Source organism: Ranitomeya variabilis, chromosome 2 (assembly GCF_051348905.1).
Source record: "Ranitomeya variabilis isolate aRanVar5 chromosome 2, aRanVar5.hap1, whole genome shotgun sequence".
Lineage (NCBI taxonomy): Eukaryota > Metazoa > Chordata > Amphibia > Anura > Dendrobatidae > Ranitomeya > Ranitomeya variabilis.
The window spans coordinates 8,031,492-8,055,397 of record NC_135233.1 but is presented as its reverse complement, the minus strand read 5'-3'; the positions used below and the strand labels follow the sequence as shown (position 1 = coordinate 8,055,397).

The following is a 23,906-nucleotide window of genomic DNA, read 5'->3' as shown; positions in this document are numbered from 1 at the left end:
ATTGGTGCACATGATGTGGGGGCAGTACGGCGTCTGCGCTCAGTGATTGGTGCACATGATGTGGGGGCAGTACGGTGTCTGCGCACAGTGATTGGTGCACATGATGTGGGGGCAGTACGGTGTCTGTGCACAGTGATTGGTGCACATGATGTGGGGGCAGTACGGTGTCTGTGCACAGTGATTGGTGCACATGATGTGGGGGCAGTACGGTGTCTGCGCTCAGTGATTGGTGCACATGATGTGGGGGCAGTACGGTGTCTGCGCTCAGTGATTGGTGCACATGATGTGGGGGCAGTACGGTGTCTGCGCTCAGTGATTGGTGCACATGATGTGGGGGCAGTACGGTGTCTGCGCTCAGTGATTGGTGCACATGATGTGGGGGCAGTACGGCGTCTGCGCTCAGTGATTGGTGCACATGATGTGGGGGCAGTACGGTGTCTGCGCTCAGTGATTGGTGCACATGATGTGGGGGCAGTACGGTGTCTGCGCTCAGTGATTGGTGCACATGATGTGGGGGCAGTACGGTGTCTGCGCTCAGTGATTGGTGCACATGATGTGGGGGCAGTACGGCGTCTGCGCTCAGTGATTGGTGCACATGATGTGGGGGCAGTACGGCGTCTGCGCTCAGTGATTGGTGCACATGATGTGGGGGCAGTACGGCGTCTGCGCTCAGTGATTGGTGCACATGATGTGGGGGCAGTACGGTGTCTGCGCTCAGTGATTGGTGCACATGATGTGGGGGCAGTACGGTGTCTGCGCTCAGTGATTGGTGCACATGATGTGGGGGCAGTACGGTGTCTGCGCTCAGTGATTGGTGCACATGATGTGGGGGCAGTACGGTGTCTGCGCTCAGTGATTGGTGCACATGATGTGGGGGCAGTACGGCGTCTGCGCTCAGTGATTGGTGCACATGATGTGGGGGCAGTACGGCGTCTGCGCTCAGTGATTGGTGCACATGATGTGGGGGCAGTACGGTGTCTGCGCTCAGTGATTGGTGCACATGATGTGGGGGCAGTACGGTGTCTGCGCTCAGTGATTGGTGCACATGATGTGGGGGCAGTACGGCGTCTGCGCTCAGTGATTGGTGCACATGATGTGGGGGCAGTACGGCGTCTGCGCTCAGTGATTGGTGCACATGATGTGGGGGCAGTACGGTGTCTGCGCTCAGTGATTGGTGCACATGATGTGGGGGCAGTACGGCGTCTGTGCACATGATGTGGGGCAGTACGGCGTCTGTGCACACATGATGTGGGGGCAGTACGGTGTCTGCGCTCAGTGATTGGTGCACATGATGTGGGGGCAGTACGGCGTCTGCGCTCAGTGATTGGTGCACATGATGTGGGGGCAGTACGGCGTCTGCGCTCAGTGATTGGTGCACATGATGTGGGGGCAGTACGGTGTCTGCGCTCAGTGATTGGTGCACATGATGTGGGGGCAGTACGGTGTCTGCGCTCAGTGATTGGTGCACATGATGTGGGGGCAGTACGGCGTCTGTGCACATGTGTTGCCGTGTTTCGGTGTTTCAGTCTCGGCTGATGATCTGCTTTGTTTCCTTGCAGACTGTAGAATGATAAAGCAGCCATGACCCCCTTCTTCCTTGGCACGCTGGCCTCTATGGGCACCACAGCCACCACCTCCTGCAGTGGACCCACCTGTAACAATGTCTCCACCAAGGACTATTGCTACAGCGCCCGCATCCGCAGCACCGTACTGCAGGGCCTGCCGTTCGGAGGAGTGCCCACCGTTCTGGCGCTGGACTTCATGTGCTTTCTGGTGAGTACCTCTGGGGGGCTCGGTGCAGGGGATTCATGTGTCCAGTGCCCCCATAAGGTGTCCGGCTACTGCGGTCTTGTGTCCACAGGCCGGGTGAGGGCATCGGGGGTCGTGTAGCGAGACGAGGTGAGCTGCTGCGCCCCCGGTCGCAGCGGACACAGACCGCCCTCAAGGCCGATGAGACCCTCGAATTGATTTGCACAAACTCACCTAAAACTGTGTGACATGTTGCAGCGTTTTTGCGACTCTTGTAGTTCAGCAACTTTTCTCCAGTTCCGGCCACCAGTTCTCCCACCTGAAGCTCCGTTGCAATGTATCAGCCGATATTCTATGAGGCAAAAAGTCTGGAGTACAAACTGATAAACGTTAGAGGATAGAGATGGGCGAACCTGAACAGTAGGATTCGGGGTCTGTACTGATCACCGACTGTTCGGGCACAGGCTTTACCAGGAAGTCAGTGTTACTGTTCGGTTTTGGCACCACGAACACCGTGCGTTTCTCACAGTGTCATCTACATGACGGCACGACAAACGCTGCCTCTGATTGGCGGTAAAATCCTTGCCGTGGTTCCCACACTGTCAAATGATGGCACGAATCCGCAGCTGTGATTGTAGGTAAAAGTTGATCTCCAGTCACCTGCATCGCCTGATGGGACTACTACTCCCATCAGCTTACACCTGCTGCTGCTAATAACAGTGAGAGCAGGAGCTGCTGATGGGAGAGGATTCAACAGCTGGAGCTCAAAATAAATGTTAAAAAAAAAAAACGTGGGTTCCCCTGTATTTTTGAGAAGCAGCTAGGCAAAACTGACAGCTGGGGGCTGCAACCCTCAGCTAGTATCATGGCTGGTTATCAAGAATAGGGGGGTCCCCCCACACTTTTTTTTTTTTTTTTTACACCGTTCAGCCGAACCTGAACATCCAGGTGTTTGCCCATCACTATTAGATGAGGATCCCCGCCAGCCATGATGCCCCCACGTGTCCTAAAGTCAGGATGTCCTCATTGAGTATGTCTACATGTCTCCTCCAGGCTCTGCTCTTCGTCTTCTCCATTCTGAGGAAGGTTGCGTGGGACTACGGACGGCTAGCGCTGGTCACCGATGCTGACAGGTGGGTCCATTCACAAACTGTATGGTGGCTGATCATATACGGGAGGTGATGGTGAGGACTGAGGGTGTGTGCATATAATGGACAGTACAGGACTGAGGGTGCTTGCACACAGCAGACGCATAGTGGACGTACAGGACTTGAAGGTGCGTGCAGACAGCAGACGCATAGTGGACGGTACAGGACTGGGTGTGTGTGCACACAGCAGACACATAGAGCACGGTACAGGACTGTGGGTGTGTGCATACAGCAGACGCAGAGTGGATGACACAGATCTGAGGGTGTGTGCACACAGCAGACGCATAGTGGACGGCAAAGGACTGTGGGTGTGTGCACACAGCAGATGCATAGTGGACGGCACAGGACTGAGGGTGCGTGCACACAGCAGACGCATAGTGGACGGCACAGGACTGAGGGAGTGTGCACACAGCAAACGCATAGTGGACGGTCCAGGACTGGGTGTGTGCACACAGCAGATGCATAGTGCACGGTACAGGACTGTGGGTGTGTGCACACAGCAGACGCATAGTGGACGGCACAGGACTGAGGGTGTGTGCAGACGCATAGTGGACGGCACAGGACTGAGGGTGTGTGCACACAGCAGATGCATAGTGGACGGTCCAGGACTGGGTGTGTGCACACAGCAGATGCATAGTGCATGGTACAGGACTGTGGGTGGGTGCACACAGCAGATGCATAAAGGACAGTCCAGGACTGTGGGTTTGTGCACGCAGCAGATGTATAGTGGAGGGTCCAGGACTGTGGGTGTGTGCACACAGCAGATGCATAGTGGACGGTTCAGGACTGTGGGTGTATGCACACAGCAGATGCATAAAGGACAGTCCAGGACTGTGGGTGTGTGCACACAGCAGATGTATAGTGGACGGTCCAGGACTGTGGGTGTGTGCACACAGCAGATGCATAGTGGACGGCACAGGACTGAGGGTGTGTGCGCACAGCAGATGCATAGTGGATGGCATTGGGCAGTTACAGAGCAGCACTATCTGATGACTCGGCACATCAGTAATATCCTGATGAAGTCTGCAGCTTTATATGTCTAAAGGCCCCGTCTCACATAGCGATTTACCAACGATCACGAGCAGCGATACGACCTGGCCGTGATCGTTGGTAAGTCGTTGTGTGGTCGCTGGGGAGCTGTCACACAGACAGCTCTCTCCAGCGACCAACGATCAGGGGAACGACTTCGGCATCGTTGAAACTGTCTTCAACGATGCCGAAGTCCCAATGCAGCACCCGGGTAACCAGGGTAAACATCGGGTTACTAAGCGCAGGGCCGCGCTTAGTAACCCGATGTTTACCCTGGTTACCAAAAAAAACAAACAGTACATACTCACCTTTCGGTGTCCCTTGCCGTCTGCTTCCTGCTCTGACTGAGCCGCCGTACAGTGAGAGCAGAGCGGTGACGTCACTGCTGTGCTGCGCTCTCACTGTACGGCCGGATCTCAGTCAGAGCAGGAAGCAGACGGCAAGGGACACCGAAAGGTGAGTATGTACTGTTTTTTTTTTTTTTTACATTTACGCTGGTAACCAGGGTAAACATCGGGTTACTAAGCGCGGCCCTGCGCTTAGTAACCCGATGTTTACCCTGGTTACCAGTGAAGACATCGCTGGATCGGTGTCACACACACCGATTCAGCGATGTCAGCGGGGCCTCAACGACCAAAAAAGGTCCAGGCCATTCCGACACGACCAGCGATCTCACAGCAGGGGCCTGATCGCTGGTACGTGTCACACATAGCGAGATCGCTATGGAGGTCGCTGTTGCGTCACAAAACTTGTGACTCAGCAGCGATCTCGCTAGCGACCTCGCTTAGTGTGACGGGGGCTTTATATTACTCACATCTGATGTCTGCGTGATGAATTTTTGGGCGATGTGACATTAAAGGGTTTTATCAGTGTTAAAGGGATCCCGCCACCTTATTCCTGCTGTTTAAACCGTGCATTCATCCATCAGTCGGAGAAAGGCCGGTAACTGCTGCCGGGGATTTTTTGGAGAGACGAGCATCCGACGAAGCGAAGGCCAGGTTGTCACAGGCGGTTCACAGAGCTCTCCACGCAGGTCCCTGGTCTGTCCCCCGGGGCGCGCCGATCCCTGGCCTCTCGCGCTTGCCCCTTGCTGGATCTTTACAGTCTGCTTTCTATGAAATGCTGGAGTGTTTTGCATAAAAATTTACACACGTGGTCAAAATTGTTGGTCCCCCTCGTTTAATGACAGAAAACCCACAATGGTCACAGAAATAACTTGAATCTGACAAAAGTAATAATAAATAAAAGATCTATGAGATCTGTGATCTGAGTGCTGTGTGGCGACATGTTCTGTATCACACTCAACATGGACCAGAGGAAGCGAAGGAAAGAGTTGTCTCAGGAGATTAGAGAGAAAGCTATAGACAAACATGTTACAGGTAAAAGTTATAAGACCATCTCCAAGCAACATGATGTTCCTGTGACTACATCTGCACATATTATTCAGTAAGATCCATGGACTGTAGCCGACCTCCATGGACGTGGCCGCAGGAGGAACATTGGTGAGAAATCAAAGAGACGGATAATACGAATGGTAACAAAAGAGCCCAGAAAAACGTCTAAACAGATTAAAGGTGAACTTCAAGGTCAAGGAACATCAGTGTCAGATCGCACCATCCGTCGTTGTGTGAGCCAAAGAGGACTTCATGGGAGACGACCAAGGAGGACACCATTGTTGAAAAAAATCATAAAGCCAGACTGGAATTTGCCAATCTACATGTTGACAAGCCACAAAGCTTCTGGGAAAATGTCCTATAGACAGATGAGACAAAAATAGAACTTTTTGGGAAGGCACATCAGCTCTATGTTCACAGATGGAAAAATTAAGCATGTCAAGAAAAGAACACTGTCCCTACTGTGAAACATGGAGGAGGCTCTGTTATGTTCTGGGGCTGCTTTGCTGCATCTGTCTAGAATCTGTGCAGGGTACAATGAATTCTCAAGACTATCAAGGGATTCTAGAGAGAAATGTGCTGCCCAGTGTCAGAAAGCTTGGCCTCAGTCGCAGGCCATGGGTCTTGCAACAGGATAATGACCCAAAACACACAGCTAAAAACACCCAGGAATGGCTAAGAGGAAACATTGGACTATTCTGGAGTGGCCTTCTATGAGCCCTGACTTAAAACCTATTGGAAAGAGCTGAAACACGACGTCTGGAGAAGGTGGCCATCAGACACGAGACAACTGGAGCAGTTTGCTCTTGAGGAGCGGCCAGAATACCTGTCGAGAGGAGCAGAAGTCTCATTGACAGTTACAGGAATCGTCTGATTGCAGTGATTGCCTCAAAAGGTTGTGCACAAAATATTAAGTTACGGGTCCCATCATTTCTGTCCAGGCCGATTTCATGAGTGTTATTTTATTTTTTATTCTGTGGAAGCATGGTGGAAAAGCAACGTCTGACTTTCATTTGTTCATTTTCATAGATCTTTTATTTATTATTATTTTTGTCAGATTCAAGTTATTTCTGTGACCATTGTGGGTCTTTTGGTCATTAAACAAGGGGGACCAACAATTTTGACGACCTGTGTACCCGGTCGCAGTTGTGCCCCCCTCTGATGGAGAAGTTCAGGATTTTGGCATCAGGAGTTGAGTGGTGATTCTCTTTCTCATTGCCTTCACCATTGACTGCCTGACATGTGCAGCGTACAGAAGAGGTTCTTCAGCAGCTGCAAACTGTACAATATTGTACCGAGCGGCTTCAGAGCTTCTCATGTACTATAGGTGCTGGTTGTATGGTCAGGCGACTTGCTCGCGAGTCGTCCTCATACTCTCCCCAGTACAGGCACCCTATGTTTTCCTGTACTTAGTGTGTGGTTCTGTTTTTCGCCCCCTTCAGGCAGCGCCATCGGCTTCGGTTCCAGGAGGAGCGGGAATAGTATGTCCTGTGTGTTGTGTGTCCTCTCTAATATCTGGGATCCTGGCGGAGGCTCTCTGTCCTCTCTAATATCTGGGATCCTGATGGAGGCGCTCTGTCCTCCCTAATACCGAGGGATCCTGTCGGAGGCTCTCTGTCCTCTCTAATATCTGGGTTCATGGCGGAGGCTCTCTGTCCTTCCTAATACTGGGGGATCCTGTCGGAGGCTCTCTGTCCTCTCTAATATCTGAGTTCATGGCGGAGGCTCTCTGTCCTTCCTAATACCGAGGGATCCTGGCGGAGGCTCTCTGTCCTCTCTAACACTCTGATGCATGCCAGCTCTGTCTCTTCCTCTCTCTGGAGCGCCCGTCCCATCATGAGACCAGTCTGCAGCCTGTGGATTTATTCCCAGCGGATGCTGGAGGTTGTAGTTCCACTGATGAGGGGAGAGCCATCAGTGCCTCTGACCTTGGTGGTCTTGGGTTTGGTGGGCCAGGTGCCTCCGCATTTTGCATGAGAAGGGCATCGCCTGCTCTTTTGAGTGATGATTAACCCTTCCTCCAGCTAGCGTCTCTTCTGGCCTCTGTTGATTCATCTCCTGGTGTATAATGAGCCTCCTCTCCCTCCATAGCGTGGCCTCCGCAATGCACTCCGACAGCCATGACAGGTACGAACGCCTTACGTCTGTCTCCAGCTCCGTGGACTTCGACCAGAGAGATAACGTGAGTACCGTGATGGCGGCGTCACAGCGCCTCAAGCATTGACCATAGCATGTAAGGGGCTAATGGCCAGGGTTGGATTTGCCTCTGATCCTGGTGTTATCAGGGCTGTGGAGTCGGTAAGCCAAAACTCGCAACTCCTCAATTTCTGTGACTCCGACTCCCTCATACATGGCTTATGTGTATTTGACACATTTACTCTAGTAAAATGGTGACATCAGGCTTTTAATCATCATTGTGATGCAATAAGCATGATATTTAGATAGAATGGCGGGAAGTGCGGGGCACTGGTTCTTTTTAGATTGGAAGCTCTTGTAGGAGAATTTTTTTCAAGGCCTGAGTATGCGCTGATGCAGAGCTCACAGCCTTGGTTTTCATCTGTCATACAAGACACAATATTTTCTATCTTGAGTTAGTGAAGTGCTGCGATACATCCGACTTCATAGGAAGCTTCTTAGGCATTGTGTCATCATCACTTTGCTCTCAAAATAGTTTGTCCTATAAAATAAGTTATATTGTAATTCCTGTAAGAATAGGGAATCATGTATAGTAATGGATAGATAGAAATAAAACAGACTGCATAAATCAGTAGTACAGATGATGACCAATGCAACGTTTGTAATCTGTTATTAGATAGCTTTATTCTGAACTTTCTATCTCTGGCTTTTCTCAGGGTACAGCTCAGTAAGGGTATGTGCACACATCAGGATTTCTTGCAGAAATTTCCTGAAGAAAACCGGAAATTTTCTGCAAGAAATACGCATTTTTTTTTTTTTTTGCATTTTTTTTCCCCCCTTTTTTTAGCGTTTTTTTAGCATTTTGCAAGCGAAATTAGCATAGTGCATGACAAGTGTGACCAACTTTTTACTATAGATGCTGCCTATGTAGCATCAATAGTAAAAGATAGAATGTTTAAAAATAATAAAAAAAATACTTATACTCACCTGCAGACAGCCGATCTCCTCAGCGGCGTCCGTTCCTATAGATGGTGTGTGCAGGACCTTCGATGACGTCACGGTCACATGAGCGGTCACGCGACCAATCACAAGACCGCGACGTCATCGCAGGTCCTTCACACACTCCAGCTATAGGAACCGAAGCGGCAGCGTGCACCTGAGAGGCGGGAAGACTGCGGGGGCCATCAGAGGGTGAGTATATGACTATTTTTTATTTTAATTCTTTTTTTTTTACCAATTATATGGTGCCCAGTCCGTGGAGGAGAGTGTCCTCTCCTCCACCCTGGGTACCAACCGCAGATAATCTGCTTACTTCCTGCATGGTGGGCACAGCCCCGTGCGGGAAGTAAGCAGATCAATGCATTCCTAGGTGTGCGGAATCCCCGCAATTCCGCAAATTTAAGGAACATGTTGCTTTTTTTTCCGCGATGCGATTTTTTTCGCGGAAAAAAATGCAACATTTGCACAAGAAATGCGGAATACACTGTAAATAATAGGAGGCATATGTAAGCGTTTTTTTCCGCGTTTTTATAGCGAAAAAAACTTGAAAAATACTGAACGTGTGCACATGGCCTAAATGTTTCACATCATGGTGCTTCACAGCCTATTAATAGGGGAGGAGGGAGGGAGCGAGATTGTGCTGAATCATACCCCAGAAAGAACCTGAAACTGCTAGCAGAGCTAATAACATGAAGAACATCAGAGCAACTAACCTCTCCAAACATGAGCGAAGAGAAAAAGCAAACTAATAATGAAGCCGACAGAAAACGTACACTGGACTATAGATGTATGCAGTTTATTGGAAGTTTAGATCTGTGTAAGAAGCACTTGCCTTAATGCTGTTTTCCTGTTCACACTAGCAGTTCTTGCGACGAGTGCAGCGCTGCAGACGATCCTTACCACTGCCTGTAGAGGAGCTTTACTACTGAGCATGTGCATAAAGTGCAGCACAGATTCATTTCAGCTAAAAGCCGAGATCCTCAGATCTGTTATAGAACAGACATTTATAGGACATTTCATAACTTCCCCAAGTCCATCCTGCAGTGTACTACTGCATCCAACGTATTATACATGTTAGGGGTCGGACTCTGTCCATTTTATTATGACTCCGGCTCCACCAAAATGGACATTGACGTCGACTCCACAGCCCTGGCTACTATACGGCTGCCACCCATCAAATAATGGTGCGGGCACAGCTTCTGTGACATGACAGTATGGTGGCTCGCCGGTGCTGCACATCCAGGGTTAGAACCAGGCTGTGCCCCAATATACCAGCACCAACCTGCGTAGTGTTCACTCCAGGCCACAGCCTCTGTATTCAGGCTTCGCAGAGCCCACCCTCCTCATGCTGAGTCTGGGGTACAGACAGGTGGACTGCATACGTGTATATATCCCTGGCAGGAACACATTGTCTTGTCTTGGGGTCTTTCCCCATATATTGTACCCTCAGTAACACCTTGCTTTGGGGTCTTCCTCCGTATCATGGACCCTCAGTAACGCCCTGTCTTGTCGTTCTTGCAGGGATTCTGCTCCTGGCTGACCGCCATCTTCAGGATCAAGTGAGTTCTCTTCGCTCTAATCCAGAAATCTTCAGATTACACTCCTCATACCAGGGGAGGGGGAACCCAGGAAGGGTGGATTGGCCAGTGATCACTGCTGGCAGTGGTGCAGCTCTTTAAAAGGGCTCTCCAAATATCAAGTAGGTGGGGTCTTCTCTTTGGGGTGTCCCGAGCCCTGTATTCAAAGGCAGTGTGGAGAGATCACCAGTCAGAGCTGAGCCAACCCCTCTGCCCCAGATATGGGGGCATAGATGTCTTCATAGACGGGTCATGAGGTTATATGTGACACCATAACACAGAATGTTTTGTGTAGAGGTGTTGTATGATTGGGGTAGTAGTCTGTTGGGGGAAGTGGTTATTTACCTTGGTTGATCGCCTGTCTTGTGTCTCCACCAGGGATGATGAGATCCGGGAGAAGTGCGGTGCCGACGCCGTCCATTACTTGTCCTTTCAGCGGCACATCATCGGTCTGCTGGTGGTGGTCGGAGTCTTGTCTGTCGGCATCGTTCTTCCTGTCAACTTCTCAGGAGACCTTCTCGGTGAGGACTTTATAAAGCTGTTCTCTGAGATGGTATAATCCTTTGCAGGGCTGGATACAGATCTATACCACCTCCACTGGAAGACAGAGGATATGAGGCCGTCCCACCTCCACTGGAAGATGTAGAGGGGATACAAAGCCGTCCCACCTCCACTGGAGGATGTAGAGGGGATACAAGGCCGTCCCACCTCCACTAGAGGATGTAGAGGGGATACGAGGCCGTCCCACCTCCACTGGAGGATGTAGAGGGGATACGAGGCCGTCCCACCTCCACTAGAGGATGTAGAGGGGATACGAGGCCGTCCCACCTCCACTGGAGGATGTAGAGGGGATACGAGGCTGTCCCACCTCCACTGGGGGATACGAGGCCGTCCCACCTCCACTGGAGGATGTAGAGGGGATACGAGGCCGCCCCGCCTCCACTGGAGGATGTAGAGGGGATACGAGGCCGCCCCGCCTCCACTGGAGGATGTAGAGGGGATACGAGGCCGCCCCACCTCCACTGGAGGATGTAGAGGGGATACGAGGCCGCCCCACCTCCACTGGAGGATGTAGAGGGGATACGAGGCCGCCCCGCCTCCACTGGAGGATGTAGAGGGGATACGAGGCCGTCCCACCTCCACTGGAGGATGTAGAGGGGATCCGAGGCCGTCCCACCTCCACTGGAGGATGTAGAGGGGATCCGAGGACGTCCCACCTCCACTGGAGGATGTAGAGGGGATACGAGGCCGTCCCACCTCCACTGGAGGATGTAGAGGGGATACGAGGCCGCCCCACCTCCACTGGAGGATGTAGAGGGGATACGAGGCCGCCCCACCTCCACTGGAGGATGTAGAGGGGATACGAGGCCGCCCCACCTCCACTAGAGGATGTAGAGGGGATCCGAGGCCGCCCCACCTCCACTGGAGGATGTAGAGGGGATACGAGGCCGCCCCGCCTCCACTGGAGGATGTAGAGGGGATCCGAGGCCGTCCCGCCTCCACTGGAGGATGTAGAGGGGATCCGAGGCCGTCCCACCTCCACTGGAGGATGTAGAGGGGATCCGAGGCCGTCCCACCTCCACTGGAGGATATCATTTACGTTTAAAGTGACCTGTCAGCAAGATTGTGCTCAGTAACTACATGTGGACGAAAAGAGAGGTTGATCCAGCTTCCAGAATTTTTTGCCAAAAATTTAGTAGATAGAAGGTGTAAAAAAATATGTTCAAAAATCAGTAGAAGGACAGCATGGTAGCAACGCGTTTCAAACGCACATGCGTTCTCTGTCAGGGATCAGCCTCTCTTTTCGCCCACATGTGATTGCATCTTGTCCTATGGATCTTGTGCCTCCAATCACCTAGGGCATGGGTGAGCTGCTCGTATTTCTTTTTTTACTCAATAACTACAGACAGTGTCAGGTTGGCACCATCATACTGATTACACTGATACCTGGGGATGAAATCCGTCTTGTGGTTGTTGCGGAATCTGGATTTTCAGTTAATGATATGCTTGTGCTCTGGGGCAGGGCTTTGTGGTGCTCTGCTTACTTATGCATCTGTAGGGGCCTATGACAGCTCACAGATCCCTCAATGACCCACCCCCTATTTTACATACTGCATAGAATATTATGGGGTTAAAATGTACATCCAGCAAAATATCGGTGGCCCCCGTGCAGTGCCATCTATCACTCGCCGATGCACAATGCACCGCCACTATTTTGCTCGAGGGAAAAAAATGTGGCCGCACCAAAATGGCACCGGCGAGATGTACTTCGCCAGCACCATTTTGCTGAATGTACATTTTTTTTCTCTAAGGCCACCAAAGTATATGCATTATGTAAAATACGGGGTGGATCAGTGACCTGTCATAGGCACATAAGAATGAATATGTAATCAGAGCACCACATAAAGCCCCGCCCCGGAGCACCAGAATATCATTAACTCAAAACTGAAAATCCAGATTCCACAACAACCACAAGATGAATTTCATCACCGGGTATCAGTGTAATCAGTATAATGGCATCTACCTGACACTGTCTGTAGTCACTGTGCACAATCCTAATCACAGGTATCAGTGTAATCAGTATAACAGCACCGACCTGACACTGTCTGTAGTCACTGAGCACAATCCTGATCACAGGTATCAGTGTAATCAGTATAACGGCACCGACCTGACACTGTGTAGTCACTGAGCACAATCCTGATCACAGGTATCAGTGTAATCAGTATAACGGCACCGACCTGACACTGTCTGTAGTCACTGAGCACAATCCTGATCACAGGTATCAGTGTAATCAGTATAACGGCACCGACCTGACACTGTCTGTAGTCGCTGAGCACAATCCTGATCGCAGGTATCAGTGTAATCAGTATAACAGCACCGACCTGACACTGTCTGTAGTCACTAAGCACAATCCTGATCACAGGTATCAGTGTAATCAGTATAACGGCACCGACCTGACACTGTCTGTAGTCACTGAGCACAATCCTGATGACAGGTATCAGTGTAATCAGTATAACGGCACCGACCTGACACTGTCTGTAGTCACCGAGTACAATCCTGATCACAGGTATCAGTGTAATCAGTATAACAGCACCGACCTGACACTGTCTGTAGTCGCTGAGCACAATCCTGATCGCAGGTATCAGTGTAATCAGTATAACAGCACCGACCTGACACTGTCTGTAGTCGCTGAGCACAATCCTGATCGCAGGTATCATTGTAATCAGTATAACGGCACCAACCTGACACTGTCTGTAGTCACCGAGCACAATCCTGATCACAGGTATCAGTGTAATCAGTATAACGGCACCGACCTGACACTGCCTGTAGTTACTGAGCACAATCCTGATCACAGGAATCAGTGTAATCAGTATAATGGCGCCGACCTGACACTGTCTGTAGTCACCGAGCACAATCCTGATCACAGGTATCAGTGTAATCAGTATAACGGCACCGATCTGACACTGTCTTTAGTCACTGAGCACAATCCTTATCACAGGAATCAGTATAATGGCGCCGACCTGACACTGTAGTCACCGAGCACAATCCTGATCACAGGTATCAGTGTAATCAGTATAACGGCACCGACCTGACACTGTAGTCACTGAGCACAATCCTGATCACAGGTATCAGTGTAATCAGTATAACGGCACCGACCTGACACTGCCTGTAGTCACTGAGCACAATCCTGATCACAGGTATCAGTGTAATCAGTATAACGGCACCGACCTGACACTGTCTGTAGTCACTGAGCACAATCCTGATCACAGGTATCAGTGTAATCAGTATAACGGCACCGATCTGACACTGTCTGTAGTCACTGAGCACAATCCTGATCACAGGTATCAGTGTAATCAGTATAACGGCACCGACCCGACACTGTCTGTAGTCACTGAGCACAATCCTTATCACAGGAATCAGTGTAATCAGTATAATGGCGCCGACCTGACACTGTAGTCACCGAGCACAATCCTGATCACAGGTATCAGTGTAATCAGTATAACGGCACCGACCTGACACTGTCTGTAGCCACTGAGCACAATCCTGATCACAGGTATCAGTGTAATCAGTATAATGGCGCCGACCTGACACTGTAGTCACCGAGCACAATCCTGATCACAGGTATCAGTGTAATCAGTATAATGGCACCGATCTGACACTGTCTGTAGTCACTGAGCACAATCCTGATCACAGGTATCAGTGTAATCAGTATAACGGCACCGACCTGACACTGTCTGTAGTCACTGAGCACAATCCTGATCACAGGTATCAGTGTAATCAGTATAACGGCACCGACCTGACACTGTCTGTAGCCACTGAGCACAATCCTGATCACAGGTATCAGTGTAATCAGTATAACAGCACTGACCTGACACTCTGTAGTCACTGAGCACAATCCTGATCACAGGTATCAGTGTAATCAGTATAACAGCACCGACCTGACACTGTCTGTAGTCGCTGAGCACAATCCTGATCGCAGGTATCATTGTAATCAGTATAACGGCACCAACCTGACACTGTCTGTAGTCACTGAGCACAATCCTGATCACAGGTATCAGTGTAATCAGTATAACGGCACCGACCTGACACTGTCTGTAGTCACTGAGCACAATCCTGATCGCAGGTATCATTGTAATCAGTATAACGGCACCAACCTGATACTGTCTGTAGTCACTGAGCACAATCCTGATCACAGGTATCAGTGTAATCAGTATAACGGCACAGACCTGACACTGTAGTCACTGAGCACAATCCTGATCACAGGTATCAGTGTAATCAATATAACGGCACCGACCTGACACTGTCTGTAGTCACTGAGCACAATCCTGATCACAGGTATCAGTGTAATAATCAGTATAACGGCACCGACCTGACACTGCCTGTAGTCACTGAGCACAATCCTGATCACAGGTATCAGTGTAATCAGTATAACGGCACCGACCTGACACTGTCTGTAGTCACTGAGCACAATCCTGATCACAGGTATCAGTGTAATCAGTATAACGGCACCGACCTGACACTGTCTGTAGTCACTGAGCACAATCCTGATCACAGGTATCAGTGTAATCAGTATAACGGCACCGACCTGACACTGTCTGTAGTCACTGAGCACAATCCTGATCACAGGTATCAGTGTAATCAGTATAACGGCACTGACCTGACACTGTCTGTAGTCACTGAGCACAATCCTGATCACAGGTATCAGTGTAATCAGTATAACGGCACCGACCTGACACTGTCTGTAGTCACTGAGCACAATCCTGATCACAGGTATCAGTGTAATCAGTATAACGGCACCGATCTGACACTGTCTTTAGTCACTGAGCACAATCCTTATCACAGGAATCAGTATAATGGCGCCGACCTGACACTGTAGTCACTGAGCACAATCCTGATCACAGGTATCAGTGTAATCAGTATAACGGCACCGATCTGACACTGTCTTTAGTCACTGAGCACAATCCTTATCACAGGAATCAGTATAATGGCGCCGACCTGACACTGTAGTCACCGAGCACAATCCTGATCACAGGTATCAGTGTAATCAGTATAACAGCACCGACCTGACACTGTCTGTAGTCACTGAGCACAATCCTGATCACAGGTATCAGTGTAATCAGTATAACGGCACCGATCTGACACTGTCTGTAGTCACTGAGCACAATCCTGATCACAGGTATCAGGGTAATCAGTATAACTGCACCGACCTGACACTGCCTGTAGTCACTGAGCACAATCCTGATCACAGGTATCAGTGTAATCAGTATAACAGCACCGACCTGACACTGTCTGTAGTCACTGAGCACAATCCTGATCACAGGTATCAGGGTAATCAGTATAACTGCACCGACCTGACATTGTCTGTAGTCACTGAGCACAATCCTGATCACAGGTATCAGTGTAATCAGTATAACGGCACCGACCTGACACTGCCTGTAGTCACTGAGCTCAATCCTGATCACAGGTATCAGTGTAATCAGTATAACGGCACCGACCTGACACTGTCTGTAGTCACTGAGCACAATCCTGATCACAGGTATCAGTGTAATCAGTATAACGGCACCGACCTGACACTGCCTGTAGTCACTGAGCACAATCCTGATCACAGGTATCAGTGTAATCAGTATAACAGCACCGACCTGACACTGTCTGTAGTCACTGAGCACAATCCTGATCACAGGTATCAGTGTAATCAGTATAACGGCACCGATCTGACACTGTCTGTAGTCACTGAGCACAATCCTGATCACAGGGCACTTTAACCATTCTCTACATCCATTAACTTTTTTGTTTGCTTTTTTCTCTGACAGAAAACAATGCCTATAGCTTCGGGAGGACGACCATCGCCAACCTGAACTCCAGGTGAGACTCATATCATTGTCTGTCACTTGGGTGTTCAGCGCTGTTCAAAAGTTTTAGGCAGTTGTGGGGAAAGAAATATTAGAGTAACAAACTTCATAAACAGAAGTGTAGAATAAAAAAATGCTCTGGTGCTACCGAGAGATCCAGAAAAGTCCATGTCACCACTGATATATCCGAGAGACAGCTGTATTCCACCAGTGATGCCTTTATTGGCTGACCAGGAAAATATTTGCAGCTTTCACCTTCATCAGGAGAAATAATGGAGAGTCTCTATCCAAACGCTGCAAATAGAATTTACCTGCAAAATCATATGAAAAAACCTCAATACTAAAAACACTTTTTATTAGTTAAAAACAAGGCAACCAACCCCACCTATAGTGATCAAACAAACAAAAACCCAATAAAACAACATGTGCTGGACCACATATAAAAGAGACTGATGGGGAAATCTATAGCACCCTAGTCGGGGCACCTGTCCTGCCCCTACCTGGCTGCGGAGGTAGACGCCCTGGGGGGACGTATTGGCGCCCCCGCTCCACGACGGCTATCCCTGTAGGTCCTGATATGCCCTGCAGCCTCTAGTGAGAACCTCTACCCGCACACTAGAGCGTCCTCTACCGCTATACAATGAGCTACTATACTGGGGAGGACCTAGTTCCCCAAAAGAAACATCCTGATATATATGAACACATCTGGCGATGAGCATAAGCTGGACAGCAGTTACTTCACAGTGGAGAACACATTTCACTCTCTATAGAATGTGGGTATTGTCCATCTATAATAATACTAGCCGGGTGGACTGTACACTTTACATGGGCTCACATCCCAATCATGTGTCCCTTCTACCACATTCCGGTTGGTATAAACACCCCGCAGCGTGGATCATTTACCACATAGAGCAGTATGTTAAGACCATGGATACTCGTCTGTGCTGCACCAATCGCCATCTACAATGCACGCCTCTACGCGTTTCGCCTATGCAGGCTCATCAGGGGGCCAGATAACGTGACATTCTGTGTCACATGAGATGGTGGATAGCTGAATGCCCAATGCCAGATAACTCACTTTTATATTCGCCGCCAATACGCTCCAGCCCAGGTGTCTCCTCTCCACTTCCTGTGGGGTCCCTTGGAGCCTACAGCGCTGTCCGCACAGCCGTGCGCAGAGAAAACAGATACACCAAGCCACTGCGCATAACATTCCTCAAGCGCTAGGTGCTACTGCGCATGCCCGAGATCGGGCCCCTCTGTATCTCCACGGCGCATGCCCAACATGGGACGCGCAGAGGGAGGCCCCTGCTGACGTCGGTAAGTTTCAATGACATAGCCGGTCACCGTTCTATTGCGAATCCCTGGAGGGAGGCGCCTTCCTATAGGCTCCGCCCCCTCCCCATGACCGCTAGCTACAGCCTCTAGACACCGTTACAGGAGGCGGGGCTTAAGCCGCTATGCAACGCTATGGAGCGCGTCGGATTCTACCTGTCCACACAGTAGGACAATATTATAATGCAGCATATAATGTCTTTCACGGAGCAAGCTAACAACGCCCCTTTCGACAACTGTCTATGATAATCTGGTGATTTAGACAGCCCTACTCCCGCACATTAATAATCTAAGGCACCAAGCTCCCGATTATGTCCCCCTCGGTGCTGACCTTGTATCTACTCTCCCCAATTCACGGGGTATCTTGAAGGCAATACCACCCATCTACACCACATGTCAGCCTTACTTAGGTGCTGAAGCTATGGCTACATTCCCACTGTGTCATTTATTATGTATAGATGTGATCTCTATAGATGTCTGATATAATATCCAATCATATCAGTTATACACACATGCACAAGATCATAGCTACATGATATGTGTGCCAGCCTTCAAATGCTCCAAATCCCATGGATAATTAAGGTGTAGGAGAAACACAAAGTACTGTCACCATGGAGGGCCATATATACATACATATTGGAGACCTTTTGGGATCCTGAAGGGCAGAACAGGCGGCAAACATAAATATAGAAGCTAAATATAACTGCAACAAATGATGACAATCCATGTGGGAGCTCAAAAAGAGGACCCCATCGAACAATTGGTATCATCCTATCACTCTGCGGACCAATAATACAGTATACTATAACGTCACAAGCTAGAATATCAAATATCTAAACGGAGTATACCAGACTTTTAGCAGGAATCTACAGGAAGCAGGCATACGATACTTGCTCATGGATTCCCTTTGGTTCAAGAGACTCCATCCTGAATATCCATTCACATTCACGTCTAAGGATCATCTTATCAAGATTCCCACCTCTCGTGTTCGCTCTGACCACCTCTATGACAGTGAACCTTCTTCCTGTTGGATCTCCCCTGTGGTAAGGATGCATATGTTTCGCCAGTGGAGTATCCCTATTATTACGAATATCTCCCATATGCTCCCCCACTCTCCTCCTAAACTCCCTCTTGGTTTTCCCTATGTAGTCTTTTGGGCAGGAGCAGGAGGCTACATACACCACACCTGTTGTCTTACAATTAGAAAAATCACGTTGGAAAAAGATTTTACCCGTGGTGGAGCTCTGGAATCGTTTACATGGTCTCATCCATTTACAGAGGCTACAGTCGCCACATTTGAAAAAAACGCACGGCCTCCTATCCAGCCACGTCCCGCCAAGATCTCAACCTCTTTTGTAGGAAACTCAAATGGAGAAAATTCTTCAAACATAACACCCGTGAAGAGTGTGGTAGGCTAGGGCTTAACCAGGAGGATATGGAGGGTTTTGAGGCCTTATGTGGGCTACTCCAAGAGAACGAGAGGAACCCGGAGGAAGGGAAAGGCCCCTTTACCTCATTGAAAAATAAGAGTGAGAAAATGCCACCACAAGGTGATATGAATAATATTGATCTATTTGCATCATTGGTAGAGAGGGATCTCAAAAAATTAAGGAAAATAGGTTGGAATGTTGAGGACAATCTTATGGAGAATGAACGGAGAGCGCTTGATGGTCTCAAGAGGAATGACCAGTTGATTATAAAACCCTCTGATAAATGGGGCAATCTGGTCATCCTTAATCATCCAGAGTATCGCGCAATCTGTAACTGTATCCTACAAGATAGGACGCCATATGAGATACTCACTACAAACCCACTTGAGACGTTTAAGAACGTATTGAGACCGATTCTGGAGGAGGCTCTATCGCATCAACTGATTTCACGGAGCGAATTTGATTTTATGCTACCAGAATTTCCTTTGACTGCAACCTTTTATGCACTGCCCAAGGTGCACAAGGGGTGCCACCCCTTGCGGGAATGACCTATTGTGTCTGGGGTTGACTCCTTAACACAGAATTGCGGGTTGTATGTAGATCAGGTTCTCCGGCCGTTTGTTATGTCTATCCCGTCCTACCTGAGGGACACATCGGATCTGTTACTCAAGTTGGAGGGAGTGCATTTGGGGCAAAGTGCGTGGTTGGCTTCTATTGACATAGAAGCACTTTATAGCAGTATCAAGCACCAAGCAGGAATTGATGGAGTTAGTCATTTCCTACAACAAAGATCAGTTAATTGTAGAGAGCATAATAATTTTGTACTGACTCTACTTGAATACATCCTCACCCATAATGCATTTACATTTGACGGCAAGCACTTCCACCAGCTCAGGGGCACAGCGATGGGGTGTCCCTGTGCTCCATCGTATGCTAATTTGTTCCTGGGCTGGTGGGAGGAAACCATCGTTTCCGGAGATGAGGAAAAGTGGTGGCATAATTATATACCTATTCGTTATAGGTATATTGACGACGTCTTTATGATATGGACAGGTTTAGAGCATTTATGGGGCATCTTAATGTGAATAATGTGGGCCTTAAGTTTACGTCAGAGATCAGTGAAGTGGAATTGGCGTTCCTGGACTTGAGAATTAGAAAGGAGACACACGGGGGAGTGACGACAAGTATATACAGAAAGCCTACCAGTACTAACAGTCTGCTACATTGGAATAGCCATCACCCGACTTCCCGGAAAAGGGGGATCCCTAAAGGACAGTTCCTCCGATTGAGGAGAAACTGCTCCAGGAATGACATTTTCAGTAGTCAGGCGGGGGATATGTTTGACAGGTTCAGGGAAAAAGGGTATCCGAGACCGGTTCTTGATAGGGCCTTTGAGTTTGCTAGAAAGACGGATAGACAAGGTCTGTTACAGAAGCAAACTAAAACGGAGTGCTGTGATACAGTAAGAATCATCGGGACATTTGATGCACAGCACCAGGATATCAGGAGGGTGTTTGCCAAACGTTGGGATGTTCTCAAGTTCGATCCCGACCTGATGGATGTAGTAGGTGAACGCCCTAATATTACATTCAGGAAGGGCAGATCCATCAGAGATTTGTTTGTGCACAGCCAGTATCAGCGCCCGGGACGTGGCTGGATAGGAGGCCGTGCGTTTTTTTCAAATGTGGCGACTGTAGCCTCTGTAAATGGATGAGACCATGTAAACGATTCCAGAGCTCCACCACGGGTAAAATCTTTTTCCAACGTGATTTTTCTAATTGTAAGACAACAGGTGTGGTGTATGTAGCCTCCTGCTCCTGCCCAAAAGACTACATAGGGAAAACCAAGAGGGAGTTTAGGAGGAGAGTGGGGGAGCATATGGGAGATATTCGTAATAATAGGGATACTCCACTGGCGAAACATATGCATCCTTACCACAGGGGAGATCCAACAGGAAGAAGGTTCACTGTCATAGAGGTGGTCAGAGCGAACCCGAGAGGTGGGAATCTTGATAAGATGATCCTTAGACGTGAATGTGAATGGATATTCAGGATGGAGTCTCTTGAACCAAAGGGAATCCATGAGCAAGTATCGTATGCCTGCTTCCTGTAGATTCCTGCTAAAAGTCTGGTATACTCCGTTTAGATATTTGATATTCTAGCTTGTGACGTTATAGTATACTGTATTATTGGTCCGCAGAGTGATAGGATGATACCAATTGTTCGATGGGGTCCTCTTTTTGAGCTCCCACATGGATTGTCATCATTTGTTGCAGTTATATTTAGCTTCTATATTTATGTTTGCCGCCTGTTCTGCCCTTCAGGATCCCAAAAGGTCTCCAATATGTATGTATATATGGCCCTCCATGGTGACAGTACTTTGTGTTTCTCCTACACCTTAATTATCCATGGGATTTGGAGCATTTGAAGGCTGGCACACATATCATGTAGCTGTGATCTTGTGCATGTGTGTATAACTGATATGATTGGATATTATATCAGACATCTATAGAGATCACATCTATACATAATAAATGACACAGTGGGAATGTAGCCATAGCTTCAGCACCTAAGTAAGGCTGACATGTGGTGTAGATGGGTGGTATTGCCTTCAAGATACCCCGTGAATTGGGGAGAGTAGATACAAGGTCAGCACCGAGGGGGACACAATCGGGAGCTTGGTGCCTTAGATTATTAATGTGCGGGAGTAGGGCTGTCTAAATCACCAGATTATCATAGACAGTTGTCGAAAGAGGCGTTGTTAGCTTGCTCCGTGAAAGACATTATATGCTGCATTATAATATTGTCCTACTGTGTGGACAGGTAGAATCCGACGCGCTCCATAGCGTTGCATAGCGGCTTAAGCCCCGCCTCCTGTAACGGTGTCTAGAGGCTGTAGCTAGCGGTCATGGGGAGGGGGCGGAGCCTATAGGAAGGCGCCTCCCTCCAGGGATTCGCAATAGAACGGTGACCGGCTATGTCATTGAAACTTACCGACGTCAGCAGGGGCCTCCCTCTGCGCGTCCCATGTTGGGCATGCGCCGTGGAGATACAGAGGGGCCCGATCTCGGGCATGCGCAGTAGCACCTAGCGCTTGAGGAATGTTATGCGCAGTGGCTTGGTGTATCTGTTTTCTCTGCGTACGGCTGTGCGGACAGCGCTGTAGGCTCCAAGGGACCCCACAGGAAGTGGAGAGGAGACACCTGGGCTGGAGCGTATTGGCGGCGAATATAAAAGTGAGTTATCTGGCATTGGGCATTCAGCTATCCACCATCTCATGTGACACAGAATGTCACGTTATCTGGCCTCCTGATGAGCCTGCATAGGCGAAACGCGTAGAGGCGTGCATTGTAGATGGCGATTGGTGCAGCACAGAGGAGTATCCATGGTCTTAACATACTGCTCTATGTGGTAAATGATCCACGCTGCTGGGGTGTTTATACCAACCGGAATGTGGTAGAAGGGACACATGATTGGGATGAGAGCCCATGTAAAGTGTACAGTCCACCCGACTAGCATTATTATAGATGGACAAAACCCACATTCTATAGAGAGTGAAATGTGTTCTCCACTGTGAAGTAACTGCTGTCCAGTTTATGCTCATCGCCAGATGTGTTCATATATATCAGGATGTTTCTCTTGGGGAACTAGGTCCTCCCTAGTATAGTAGCTCATTGTATAGCGGTAGAGGACCCTCTAGTGTGCGGGTAGAGGTTCTCACTAGAGGCTGCAGGGCATATCAGGACCTACAGGGATAGCCGTCGTGGAGCGGGGGCGCCAATACGTCCCCCCAGGGCGTCTACCTCCGCAGCCAGGTAGGGGCAGGACAGGTGCCTCCACTAGGGTGCTATAGATTTCCCCATCAGTCTCTTTTATATGTGGTCCAGCACATGTTGTTTTATTGGGTTTTTGTTTGTTTGATCACTATAGGTGGGGCTGGTTGCCTTGTTTTTAACTAATAAAAAGTGTTTCTAGTATTGAGGTTTTTTCATATGATTTTGTTGGCTCCTACCTCGTACAAATTTGTATCTGATTAAAAATTAAATAGAATTTACCTGGTCAGCCATTGTAGGGATCACTCCTGGAAGACGCTTGTTTATATCATCGGCGGCTGGTGACTGGTGGGATTTACGTTTCTCTTCTTCAGTCACTTTGTATTTTGTAAATTGATTACAATAGTCTATTTTATCCCTTCTATTACCTGGAGCTTCTGCCTCTGCAGCATCTATTCCATCCCTGCCTTAGACTTTTGCACAGCGCTGTATAATGTCTCCTGGTGGTCGTCCATCACGCGCCCTGTATAGTGAGGTCTCCTGGTGGTCGTCCGTCACGTGCCCTGTATAGTGAGGTCTCCTGGTGGTCGGCCATCACGCGCCCTGTATAGTGACGTCTCCTGGTGGTCGTCCGTCACGTGCCCTGTATAGTGACGTCTCCTGGTGGTCGGCCATCACGCGCCCTGTATAGTGACATCTCCTGGTGGTCGTCCGTCTTGTGCCCTGTATAGTGAGGTCTCCTGGTCGTCGTCCGTCACGTGCCCTGTATAGTGACGTCTCCTGGTGGTCGTCCGTCACGTGCGCTGTATAGTGACGTCTCCTGGTGGTCGTCCGTCACGCGCCCTGTATAGTGACGTCTCCTGGTGGTCGTCCGTCACGCGCCCTGTATAGTGAGGTCTCCTGGTGGTCGTCCGTCACGCGCCCTGTATAGTGACGTCTCCTGGTGGTCGTCCGTCACGTGCCCTGTATAGTGACGTCTCCTGGTGG

The 23,906-nt window shown here is 49.2% G+C and overlaps 1 protein-coding gene across 2 annotated transcripts in view; it reads left to right on the top strand.

Moving 5' to 3' along the window:
• TMEM63B (transmembrane protein 63B) overlaps window positions 1-23,906 on the top strand; it is an 82,941-nt gene that overhangs the window by 46,752 nt on the left and 12,283 nt on the right. Inside the window, exons 2-8 of one of the 2 annotated variants that reach the window (XM_077281953.1) lie at window positions 1,560-1,773; window positions 2,803-2,882; window positions 6,763-6,801; window positions 7,412-7,502; window positions 9,977-10,014; window positions 10,411-10,553; window positions 16,344-16,395. In XM_077281953.1, coding sequence (XP_077138068.1) covers window positions 1,582-1,773; window positions 2,803-2,882; window positions 6,763-6,801; window positions 7,412-7,502; window positions 9,977-10,014; window positions 10,411-10,553; window positions 16,344-16,395 — 635 coding nt within the window. In that variant the 5' untranslated portion in view covers window positions 1,560-1,581. The remainder of the gene's footprint in view (window positions 1-1,559; window positions 1,774-2,802; window positions 2,883-6,762; window positions 6,802-7,411; window positions 7,503-9,976; window positions 10,015-10,410; window positions 10,554-16,343; window positions 16,396-23,906) is intronic. The other variant, XM_077281955.1, reaches the window with a different exon arrangement.